Source organism: Aulostomus chinensis, chromosome 8, assembly GCF_037954235.1.
Source record: "Aulostomus chinensis isolate RoL2024-O1b breed Wild chromosome 8, RoL_Achi_v1.0, whole genome shotgun sequence".
NCBI classification, from domain to species: Eukaryota; Metazoa; Chordata; class Actinopteri; order Syngnathiformes; family Aulostomidae; genus Aulostomus; species Aulostomus chinensis.
The window spans coordinates 24,063,178-24,076,175 of NC_141327.1; the positions used below are offsets into that span (position 1 = coordinate 24,063,178).

A 12,998-nucleotide genomic window follows, 5' to 3' on the forward strand; every position below is an offset into this window, starting at 1 on the left:
GAACAATCTGTCACTGCAAAAGGGGAAAAAAGGCTGAAGTGTTCCAGATGCCAGTTCAACTATTGCTTAAGATCTATGTAGTCCAGAAGCTTTGGAAAAATCAAAGACATCTTATTCATCTTCTAAATTGATCACTTCCGAGCCATTTTCAACTAATGTCCTGATTTAACATGCAAGTTGATTCTTGAATGAAATCTTTGGAGACTTTCCTTGAATTCTACATGAGTTTTATCTACACTTTGACAGATCCTCTGTCTGACACTGTGTCACAGTGAAGGCAAGAATTAAACTCAGGCAGCAGTCCAAATCTGTCACCATCAAACCAGCACTTTTGTTGGGCTTCCATTTCTTCCCATCCATAAACCCCTGCACTTACAGGAAACTGACAACACATGATGCTGCAAGGCCTTTATACACTTCCGGTAAGAATTAAAATGCTATAATTGACAGGTAATGGATAACTGCAGGCTGAGAGATAAGAAAGTCATGAGGAGGATATTAGTCAACAAAAACAAACCGGATCCAACATTTTTCTCTCCAGATATGGCCTCAGATAACTGAACCATTGGCAAAAAGCACTCCAAAAACAGTCATTTCTTCATTTCCCAAATTAAAGTCATTACTCTAAATTAAGAAAGGAATTATACCTCAAACAAAGGTCAGAAGTTGTCAAGTCAATTTTATTTGTATAGCACCAAATTACAACAAAAGTTATCTCGTGACATTTTAAAAGATGTGTGATATTTTCAAGTGATGTAACTGCAAGAGGAAGTGGAAATGTCCCATCTCCCATGGAACGTGACATGCTTTTTCATAACAAAAATTACCTTTGATGAGAAACAAAACTGACAACTCTGTTAACCGTATGCCAGTCAGGCTAACATTAACAGCTCCTACTGGCAGTCGCTCCTTAATCTTCAATGCGTCTTTATTCTTTGATCGTCTCTGGTTTTTCTGTAATTAGAGTTAGAATCTAAAAGGGCCACAGGAGCCAAACTGCAAAGTACAATTGGTATCTACAGTGTAATTTTGATTGAGGCAAAAAGTAAGCAAGCAAGTTTACTTATATAGCAGCTTTCACAGATATAAAATCACCAAGTGCTTTACATTAAAATACAAACACACAAGTAAAAAAGAGGTTAAAGGGGGGAAAAAATCATTATACAGATGTAAAAATACATTAATAAAACTGGGGAAAAGACGGCACCTGGACTGACAAGTTAAAAACATGGCAGCAACGCAGAGAAACAATGAGTGCAGGTTTAGCCAAAAGCCTGTCTGAATAAAAATGTTTTCAACTGCTTCATGAAGCCATCACAGGAGTCAAGAGAATGCAGTTGTGAAGGCAGAGCATTCCATAAATTAGGCGCAACAGCTTGAAAAGCACGGTCACCTCTGGTTTTATAATGAGTTTGAGGGACAGACAGTGATGATTGGTGTGATGATCGAAGAGCCCGATTTGGTGCATAAGATAGGAGGAGGTCCAAAATGTATTGTGGTGATTGGTCATGTAAAGCTCTCGAAGTCAGAACCAGTATCGTAAAGTGGATACGAAATTTAATGGGAAGCCAGTGAAGAGGGAATAAAATTGGCACGATGTGTGATCTCGTTACAACTACCGGTAGTTAAAAGCCGAGCTGCTTTTTCTTCTGAACAGTTTGGCGATGACTTAAAGAGGTCTGATTTCAACTGGTAAACAAAGATTTACAATAATCTAAACAAGAAGAAATAAATATTTCACAAGAAACTGTTCCATGTGAAAAACCATGAACGGTATTTTTAAATTTCTGTTTACAAAAAGGTCATTTAAGGGAACTTTTCAAGCAAGAAAGAAATGCTAACCGGGTTCTCCCCAGCACCACGCTAACTGGCTGATGGCTATAAGTTCAGATTCAGCACACAGATCTGGGTGTGGTATCCAACTTTTCCTCTAACTCCATAAAAGACTGTGCATAAACTTGTTTTCCAAAATGCCCAAAAATGTCTTTGATAAGATCAATATCTGGCACAGGACATTACATAAGATGAGGAATCAGGACAAACTGGGACATTACAGGCATACAGCAAACATTTGGCTATGGTTTACTAAATATAAGTACATTTCAGCATCATTTGGTCCAGATCCCAGCTGGTGTGGTTGATAATCATTTAAATACTATGCTGCAACAACAACAGCAACACCATCACAAACCCTGTTGCTGCCTCACACCAAGTATTCTATTTCATCTTTCAAATTAGTCCAGACTTTTAGGAGCTAAAAGGTAAACAAGTTATTCTACTGGTAGCAGCAATGTATTATGTCTCGTTTTAAAGTCAAACCCCTCATACTAGCAGCCGCATCCTCTTAACATTTTAAATGGCAGATAAATCTCCCACGACTCTTAGACATCTGGCAAAGCTGCCAAGTAAACATCTTCACTACCAATCACCAAGGATTCAAAAAACCAACAAATTCAAACAAATATGCCACTGAATTTACTTAATTGTTGCGTCACAATCTGTTTATGTGACTGCAAACTAATAAAACGAGGCTTGTATAACACTGGCTTGCTGTGTGGTTATACAGAACAGATGGTGCTGCTTAATAGATGAGCAAGTGCTATTATAAGCTTTCATCCAGACAAAATATATTTCAGGGGAAATCAATGGGAAAAGAAGCGTTTTGAACTTTCAAGATATGTTTTAATTTTTGAGATGTGTGCTGACAGTCGGTTTCTTGAATGAGACTGTTTACATCTTCATCTGCCATGACCAGACAGCAGCCAATCAACTGGTCCCTCAGTAGCTTAGTTTGTTGAATTGTAAATCTTAGATAATGAAAAAAGTTAGCAGTGTCATTTAATTCCCACATCAGGTCTCTAGCTCAATTTAAATATGACAAAGCTGTGCCAGATGCTGTTTGAAATTTTCTTAATACGCTACACAGGACATGAGAAAATATGTTGTTCTTGAGTCACATATTTAATCCCTCTCAGTAAAAACAAATGGCTTTGACCTTGAGGACAAGGTCCGTGGTCGCTTTGCAAGGCTTCTCCTGTCTGTAGCTGTATAGTCTCAGCGCTTTGGTGGGAAGCATTAGACCTATCTCAGATTGCACAGCCCCCTCGAGACTGCCAGTTCACTGCTGTGAGCTCAGAAGAGGAAGACTATGAATAGTTAATGTTGTCCCTGGCTTTTACTGGAATGACAAAAGGTTCCTAAACACCACATGAAAAATGTCTAGCTTCATTTGTTGCAGCTTATGTGCGCAAGAAACAATGAAATCAAAACAGGGAAAACGTAACAGTTCTGGATGATTTAATGGCAGAATGTGCCAAGCTTGTTGTTATTTTGAAAGACATGTTTTGCCTGAAATATTTGTTGTTTAGCATTCATTGATATTCTTTGAATGACATGGTCCCTTAGAAATGGCCAGCAGGTGGCAAATGGCCAGAAATTATTCTAAATAAAAGCTCCAGTTATACAAGCTGTTCTTTCCTACTCAAACTTATTTAGTGGTTGAATTGGCATTTCAAGAAGTCAAAACAAAAATAAATGGGTTCTTGCCACAAAATTGAAAATAAAATTTATACAACTGGTCTTTAGTCCCGCAAAACGCTGATCCCCACACTGCCAGCTAGGGAGAACAGGTGTGGCATTCTAAACATGAAGTCAGTTTAAACAGATTATCCACTTCAATGATCCTGTACACCATTTAATCAGGACCTTTCTGATTTCTAAATATTGAAAACTGTTTGTTATTAGTTTTTCTAATATTAACACGCACAAGTGCAGTGGGTGACCACAATGTGCCATCTCTAGGTTTGCCAATTTCTGAAGGCACAATCAATAATCAAGGTTCCTGGATTTAGCCACTGTAAACGGTGTATGAATGCTGATTGTGCTGGCTGCATCTGAACTAAATTGTCTTGTACACGCAATCGTGAGGTTAAAATAACAAAAACAGGTTAAATATGTAATCTCTGTGTTTTGTGTCGTTTCTCAGATATGGCATCCTCTCCTGTGCAACGGGCACAGACAGATTTCATTCACCAGTCTTTGCTACAGGACCTGCAAGAGCTGTACAGTGGACAAAAATAACTTTGGGAAGCCGAAGCGCAGGTGTTAATCTGGGTCTGCTATAGCAAGGAGGTGATGCAGGTACCCAGAGCCTCTGTTAGCGAACAGAAAATTAGATCAGACTTCAATTCAAGGTACAAAAAGACATGGCTAGTACAGAACTACATACACAACAGTTCAACTTTTTAACAATTACTCATGAACTGATGCTTAGCGATGCTTACAGATTTTGCAATTTTCTTAACTCCCTGGCAGCAAAGAAATCTTTGGTGGAGGTAAATGTCAAAATAGTTGGAGTAATGTTCTGCTGGTTGACCAAATGCATTTCATCGACTAGAGTTGTTCTAGTCCTGATATCAGAATCACAAATGCAGGTCTTCCAGTCCGCACCAATCCAGCACAGTGTAATTTATTCAGACCTTAAAAACAGGAACCTGCAACTTCCCAGTTAGGCGAGTTAACTGTGGCAAATATTACACAGAGGAAATTAATTCTTTACTATCCCTATGATTGACTAATATCTTCCCTAATGATACCCTAATCATTGTAGCTCTAGAATATTCTTAAATGCTTGCTGGGCTACAGACCCCACATCCGTTCTAAAAATAACAAAAATACATGGCTATAGCCTTGACAATCTTAGGCCAGCAGACAGCCAGTGTAACTTACATCCCCAGACAACTGGCTCTTGATGCTGCTACTGAAGATGAAGGGCTGAGATCTTCTGTGTGCAGTGCCAAGTTGGCACTTCACACATAAAGCCCCAGCTGGGGCACACAGGCATTACTTTAGTCTTGTGCACCGACTCATAATGGGGCACTTCAGGGGATGCATGCTTCTCTTGTGTGAATTTGGACCGAGTGCCCTGCTTGCTGTAGTGGGTGGGCTACAAGCAATCATGAGCTTTCTACGGATAACGTCAGACCTGCAGCTAACCTGTCCAACCTCACTCCTCAACCGCACATTCAATCTTGTTTCCTGCCACTACAGAACAAATCAAATGCATTACAAGATAACTTAACATTTGTCGGATAGTGAAGGGGATTGTTCCACCAGTTGCACAACTGCTCATTCAAAATAACCCAACGGCACAATGAGACATAATCTAGTCATTGATGCCATGTTTCTTTCCCTAAACGCAGTATTTTGCAATTACCTGTGAATTAATATTTTTTAGAATTACTTGAAGTGACTCAAACCAAAATGCAGTACTAATAAAGGCATCTAAATAGTTCATTGTTAAGTAAACTATTCCAGCCAATGTCAACAGGCTTTCTCGCATTTGCTTTTGTGAATAATGTTAAAGTAGGTAAAATACTTTAAAAAAAAAAATTAAAGTACGTACGTCTGTACACATTCAAATGTATCCCAATAAATCTCACAAATGTGACCTTATCGGTACAGTGGGTGAATGTAAAGAAAATATCGCTTTGCACAAAGCAGTGGTAACCATTATAGATCCTGTAGCAGATGTTTTAATATGTAAGCTACTCTCAAATGGTCAAATCTAAATAGTGGGACTTTAGTGAAATTGAATACATCAGAGGTCTTTCAAGGTGAAGGACACGTTACTTGGACTGATAAGTAACATGCCACACAAAAAAACAACTCTTCAGTGTCATATTTTCAGTAAGGGAATGCAATATTGGGGAATGGTTTTCCAGGATCCCAAGTACAGAGTTAAGTAATCCTATAAATACATTTGTATTGTTTGAGCCTGTGTGTCTCCAATTCGGTGCAGAGGCTAGCTATTGATTATTCTATTTAGAGCTGGTGCCCTGTGATGTCTCAGATAAAGAAAATGAAACCCCAACCTGAGCTGCTTGCCGAAGGGATGGCAGTTTGCTCATTCATTTCACTAAAAGGTGCTTCACTTTGTGACAATGCTTGACAAGGAAGATAAAAATGACTTCTATTCAACATAAATGTGGCTAAACCATTGGTCTATAGGAACTACACCTCCTTTAACACTGTCACTCATCTGTTCTCATTTGAAGAGTTGCCATGCAACAGCTCTGTGATACATCACTTTCCTTTGTGATTTCTATCTCAACTTGTGAGAGCATAAATTATCTTAGAATCTTCAAGAATGGCTCTTTTCTACTGTGAAAGTGGCCTTCTGCCAGAAGGAGGACAAGACACTAACTGGATTCAAAGTATTGTAACAGTCATGTGCATAACAAGCAATGAAACAGAAGGAACCCTAGCAGCTACAGCCATGAGATGACGCCTGTATTAGAACAAAGTTACACTCTCATTCACACACACACACACACACACACACACACACACACACACACACACACACACACACACGAGCACTTTGACACACACAATCTTGTTTGGCTTTTATTTATCCCATTAGAAAAGGCTTTTTCTCCAATTGGGGGGGGGGGGGGGCAGCAATCACTGTGAACCACAGGCAGTCTGAAGGCATCCATTTAAATGACTCTGCTTGCTAAAATCAAGTCCACTGTTGTCAAGGCAGCAAGACAGCCATTAAATCACCTGGTTCCATTAAAAAATCAATTACTGTGTTGCTCTCCCTGGTCGCACAGTGATTATACCTGAATAATTGTTTCAGACAACCAAAGCAGATAAACAAGGACAATGTGCTTCACACATGGTGCTTTCTGCAACATGCTGTCAGGCACAGTGGTTTCCTGTAACGTGCACAGGTGACAACACATAAATAGCCTAATGATGTCTGATCAGTCGGCATGGAGACACAGATGTGGCTGTGCCAGTGGGCGATGACGTACTGTTACCTTTGCTGGAGGTGGGCAGCCACTGGCCAGTCTCTGCAGCTGTTCTGAAGTATGGCTGCAGGAAAGGAGATCTGAGCAGCAAGCTGTGCGGCCCAGTCTCTTCATCAGAGAAGAGATGATGCTGCAGCCACAGCCACACATCGACTTGCTCATTAGTAGCCTCGCCGCACAGGGGGGGTACGTAGACGTGTGGAAAAATAGACAAGCTGAAAGCCGTAACCACTTCCTGGTCGTTGCCAAATCCCCCCAGTTGTCCTCACAGCTTTTCTTGCAGTGTATTCCACATGGTGCTGAACCAGATACTCCGTGACTGACACCAGGTTGGTGTTATCTAAAGTCAATGTAACACAGGTGCCGATATTCACCTTAATCCGCACTGAGGGCACTTAGGTTAGAAAGTAGTTTCTTGGTCCATTTCCCTCGTGGTTGCTTGACACTTACTCCAATCCATTGCTGTACCTCTGTCTCTGAACAGACTCGTGCCTCCTGCTGCAGCTCCGCTCTTTTGCCAAACTAACTGCCAGCCACAAAATACTTTCACCTGATATAGCAAATAATACCCCAGGTACAATGTCTGCAACTACTGCCTCCCACAATTTCCATCTGCTTCGTTCCCCTCCCTTCACTGCCTTTGGCTGCAATGAGGATCCTATCACCGTCAATGCTGCTGCCACCACTGTACAGACACACCCCCATCACCACCACCACCACCAACACCACCACTCAGACTGAGCTCCTCCAACTTGCCGATAAAAGTGCTTCCCCTCATATGACATTCGAGCTCCCGACTGTTCCATTAAATGAGGAGGCAGTGGGCAGAATATAATAACAAATCCAAGCCACTATGTATGCACCAGAAGGAATGATAAGCTGGAGAGAGCCAGGATGTGGTGGAGGAGGGATCTAGGCTAAGCATTTAGAAAACAATAACAGAGCAGACAAGATTTTTATGGTAATAATCTGTCACTGCTGCTACAATGCCGCTGATGACTGCTGCAAATCAGTGCAAGAAAAACAGACACTTTAAAGGCTAAGACTGTAAAAAATATCAAAGCTGTGGTTGCAACAGTAATCAACACTTTTTAAGCTTTTATCATAATACTATAATGTAAAGCAATATAGTATAATTGGCAATTTGAAGATTAGTGACTGTTCCATTCAAGCATGTCCTAATATTTATCCTGGTTGATGAAGTTTTTGGAGGGATGGAAGCAGGGGTGGAGGGATTGAAGGGGTAGCATTAATAGCAAGGCAAAGATAATTTGATAAAGTAGGTAAGTAGCAGCAACTTGCTATTAATAGCACACAGATATAATAACATCGGTGACCATTCGAAATCAATGTCTCCTTTCACCACTGGCATCAAGGGAAATGGCTCATACAGATGATACCATGAGGATTTTCCATGCACGGCTACATGAACAGGCTGACCTTTACAGATTAGTAATACATGCCAAGAATGCAGATGGGATGCTGCAATTACATTTAGGACCAATACGTGAAATCAGGACGTTATCTTCAATGATATAAGACAAAACTTAACTTACGCCCCAAAAAATTGGCAAAAACAGTTAACAAAAACGATGACAAAATAAATCAAATAAAGGTCTTGCAAAGTTGATTACAGCAGTAACATTCTGAATTTGACACGTTTGATTTTTCATTATCACTTTGATGCAAATGATTGAGGAAATGTTCAAAAGAATTAAGCTTAACATGTGAATGAGTTCAACTAACAGGTTGCATTAGCTTCCACTCAGCAAGGTTGCAGCTGTAGGTTAGCTGGCCAGCTAATGTAGCAAGCATTAGCACACTTTGTTGCTTTGTAATTTGGGGGGGAAAAAGAAGAGGTTTTCATATCAGCTTTCACACACAGATTCAGATCTATCAGAGCCCAAAATCGCATCAGCCGGTAGATGAATTGATCCTGCTATGGGATATAATGTAGAACTATATGCTAAGTCATTTATGAAATACAAGTATGGTAAAGCAATGGACTGAGTCTGTTAAATATAAGCTGCATTGTTAGCTGCTTAATGAGATGTGATGCTAGATTGCAAAGTAAGGCACATGCACAAAAAGATGAGAATGCATACCAAAAAATGACAGGTGTAAAGGAGGAAAAACAAACAAAACTAACTCATGCGACTACAAAGCCCAGTAATGGAGCCGTTTTGTTTGTTTTTGTAAGTACACATTGATGTATCTGCATCTTTGCCTCTTACTACGGCTACGAGAAAAAGGTCCACTGACACCCTTCTATTTTTTTGATATTCAACCACACCACCTTTACTAGCTACCATACTTTCATCTTCAATACACTTTTAAGTGGACAACTGAAGTGTGTCTTGTATAAAGAGATTAAAAAGGTAAGACTTTTTCCACCTTGGCTGTCCACCCTGTTCTGTATTCAACATACAGGTCAGGTTTAATGTTGTGAAATCAACTGCCATTAGTCTCTTCAAGAGGATATGGCAAAAGTGGTGCACAGACAAGGACAGACAACAAGAATCCATTTATTAAGGTGAAGTCCATCACAAGGTTTGATATGCTGCTTTGACCAAATGCCAATTGTACAAGATGTGAGAGGTGGTGCAAAGGGTAAAAATGAAGCATTTAAAGCTGTTCTCTGTGCTCACACACTGTCTGGCACATCTTTTCTGTTGATAGCACTGCTACTAAAGGTGACACCTTACTGTGATTCATTGCAACAAAGCTTTCCAGAAACACTAGGTTGCCCTCTCCCTGGAACAAAACAACACAACTGGAGAGAAATGAAACAAGCAAACAAATCTACAATCATCAGAAACAATCTTTAAAGAAAAGTATAACTGTCAACCTGGAACAAGAACAGAGAGTCGTATTTTAAGTCCAGCCTTCTTCAACTGTCAGGAAGCTGCTATATGCAGTGTATTTGGAGAAGTGCACTGAGGCAATAAAACACTTTGTTTTCATCGAAATTCACGATTTTCCATAAGCAAAAATAGGCATCTTGTTTACTTTTTGCTCTTTTCTTGTTGGAAAGATGGGTCGGGGTGAAAAGGTACCCTGTTCATAATTTATGAATATTGTTTTTCACTTTGTCAGCGCACTGCTTCAGTATTGATCCATAAAGCAGAGACTCAATGTAATATACAGGAAGATAACATCAGGCTTACATGCTTTATGGCAAATTAGACATCAGAGGACCAGGCTGTCAGGCTACCATGTGATATAGTATTATAAAAAATATTTTTATCTAACAAATACACTTGCTTGCCAAATTATTAAGTACCCCTAGATAAGGAATAACGCAGAATATTCCAATAGTTATGCAAAGGCAATTTAAGATGAAGTCAAATAAGTAAAGTTTGACTGCAATGACTAATTATAGCTGTTATGAGAAAAAAACAGAATACTTGCCCTTTACCAACTGCAGTAGTATTCGACCGATTCAATGAAGCACTGCTATGCACGAAGGCTTGACGCTATTAATCTATATCTATAATGTGTATTTTAAATGATATGCAATTACCCTCACCATTGCTGTTCATATCATGTTTAAATGAAACACTTCAAATACTGTATATTTGAGCATTATGAGTATGACAGCTTTCACAAATGTTGTGCTATTAATTTTACTACAAAACTAATATTAAACCAAGAAATTGGTAAAATATGTCCAAAATGTGTGTAATGCAGTTATTTCCCTCACATGTGAACTGCTTGACTGACTCTGTTCAGTCAAGACTTAATAAAGTAGATTTTCATTGTCATGATGTCAATATCACTACTTTCACTTAAAAGCACAGTAGCTTTATCTGTTTCTGGAAAATGGCAGTTGTTCAACTGCATCCTTACGTTTTAAAGTACAAAGACTTGTGTCCGCCCTGAAGGTTGGTGCCACCACTACAAAGACATTAAGGTAAGCAATGTACCATGGACAAAGCAAAAATCTATGAACTCCCCAAACAAAAACACGCCAACTTCATCAACTTATTTACAAATTCAACTTGACAAATTAATCAAACATCTGCCTCCTCTGTAGTATTTAGATCTCTCAAGGGAAAGTAACACCATGTTTAAAATGCATAAGGACTGTACATGATGACAAATCATTTCAGGAGGTCATCAAGTGGCAAACATGATAATTAACTCGGTCCCATCAAACTCTTTAGTGGCTATTACATGTAAGCAGGCTTGCAAATTATGACCTCAATTATTCTAAAGCTCTTTAATCTTGACACAGTGAACAGATGACCACCATTTTGATGTGTCATGATAAAAACATATGTGCATGTATCTGTATAATCAATATCAGTTTTAAAAGATACCAAGTTTTTAAATTAAAACAAATAATTTGGGTTTCTAATCATCATAACGTGATATGATGGAGCTTGCAAACGGACCATTTCCTCAGAGTAGGCTGCACTCTAGTGGCCAGAGATTGAAACTAATTGGGTGACTGAGGATTATATCTCAGCACTTAAAACCATTAAAAGCATCGCTAATGCCTGAATGCTTGCTTTGCCAGAAAGGTTCTTTCTCAAATTTACAAATTTGCAGCTATAAATTGGCAGATGTGACTTTGAAAACATATTCAGTATTACTTGTATAAAAAAATATAACAAATCTATACCAAAATGGATCTGACCTTCCTCTCCTCTCGAATCACAGAGGCAAGAAAAAAGGTGGTTCATTAGAGTCACAACTTCCTGCCTCTGTAACACATTGGTACCCAGAGTGTTTGGGATTTCCTGTTTTCTACTGGGTCTCCAAAGCATGAATGACCGAAAGTGTCAACCACACCCCTCAAGAGATGACAGAGGTCCCACATCACATATGTTACATTACTAATAAAACATTACAGCAGAATAGTGAATATCGTCACAGATTTTCTATCCAATGCCACAATACAGTGTAGAGCAGAAGATTTAAACTACAAAAACACTAGTAGCCATGAATTTAAGCTAGAGTTAAGAGCTGGGTGACATGGCCTAAAATTAAAATGTCATAAATCAAATTCAGTCACTCTTTTTAAACAAACTACATTATAAAAACTGTTTATATGTGTAACATATCTTTGGAATGTCTTCGTGGAAGCCCCAACTGCCCTGGGACCTCACATGCTGCCTACATGGTCTGTGTGTGTGAATGAGGCAGTATTGTAAAGCACTGTTAGGTAGCAGGGAGCTCCACATTTAGCATTTAAGATGATAGTGTCACTGTCATGAAAACTCTTATTTTTGAAATTTGCATCAGCAGCACTTTTTACTCTCCCCAGCTATCATCCATTATCAACTGTGTATCTACTCAAGTGCAGGCGGAAGGCTGTTCTGAATTATTTACAGAGAACGAGTGGGTGAGAGGTGTGGGACTGATTAGGGAGTAACACTGAGGATATCTAAATCTCAGCCCCTTCCTTTCTGCTTAGGAAGCGGTTTCAAATTCAGTTGGACCCTTTCAAGAAATGACCGTGGTCTATTTTGTTCTACAGAAGCTCTGCTGTATGCTGTACAATTTTTTTCCAAGACTTACTGTTCTTTTCCATATGCTCAACACATGAGCTCTACTGAAGAGGGTAAGAAGTACACACACGGAGCAAGATGGGATAAATATCAAAGTCACGTGTTTCCAAGATGAAAGATGAGAATGATTCTTCTGGAGAACCATTTGTCATGCTACATGAGGAAGTGCTGGGCAATATAACTGTACATATGAGCAACGGTAAACAGGTGTTGCCTATAGAGATTTGGGGAGGTATGCATCAGGAAAGACGACGGCCATTTACTAATCAGAAGGTTACTGGGTTGATGCCTGGCCCCTCCACAGACTGTGTTGAGGGTCCTTAGGCACGACACTGAAGCCCTAACTGCTCCTCATAAGCAGCTTGACACCTTGTCAGACAGCCACTGCAATCAGATATAATCATGGATGAGAAGAGAGAATGTCTGAATAGAGAGAAAAACTCTAAAACGTGTAACGACTGTATTGTTCTCACATGGAACTATAAAGCTCTATTTTAAAGGAATGTTTTACTGGTTTGAGGCTTTGGTTTGTAAACTTGTGCTGCCTAGAGGGAGGCGGGTGTTTTTGTTTGTATGACAGCTCCCAAAAAAAAGATATAATCAAATATGACAATGTACTGTATGGTTATTTTCTGAAATGGATTTCAAAAGCAATCACTGTATT

General features: G+C 39.4%; 1 protein-coding gene across 4 annotated transcripts in view; it reads right to left on the bottom strand.

Annotated features, from left to right (window-relative positions):
• fbxw7 (F-box and WD repeat domain containing 7) overlaps positions 1-12,998 on the bottom strand; it is a 106,558-nt gene that overhangs the window by 71,703 nt on the left and 21,857 nt on the right. The window contains exon 1 of one of the 4 annotated variants that reach the window (XM_086211800.1): positions 6,828-7,023. The exons of the other annotated variants lie outside the window; for them this stretch is intronic. Coding sequence (XP_086067926.1) covers positions 6,828-6,980 — 153 coding nt within the window. The 5' untranslated portion in view covers positions 6,981-7,023. Of the gene's footprint in view, positions 1-6,827; positions 7,024-12,998 lie in introns of those variants that run through there. 4 annotated transcript variants of the gene reach the window in all.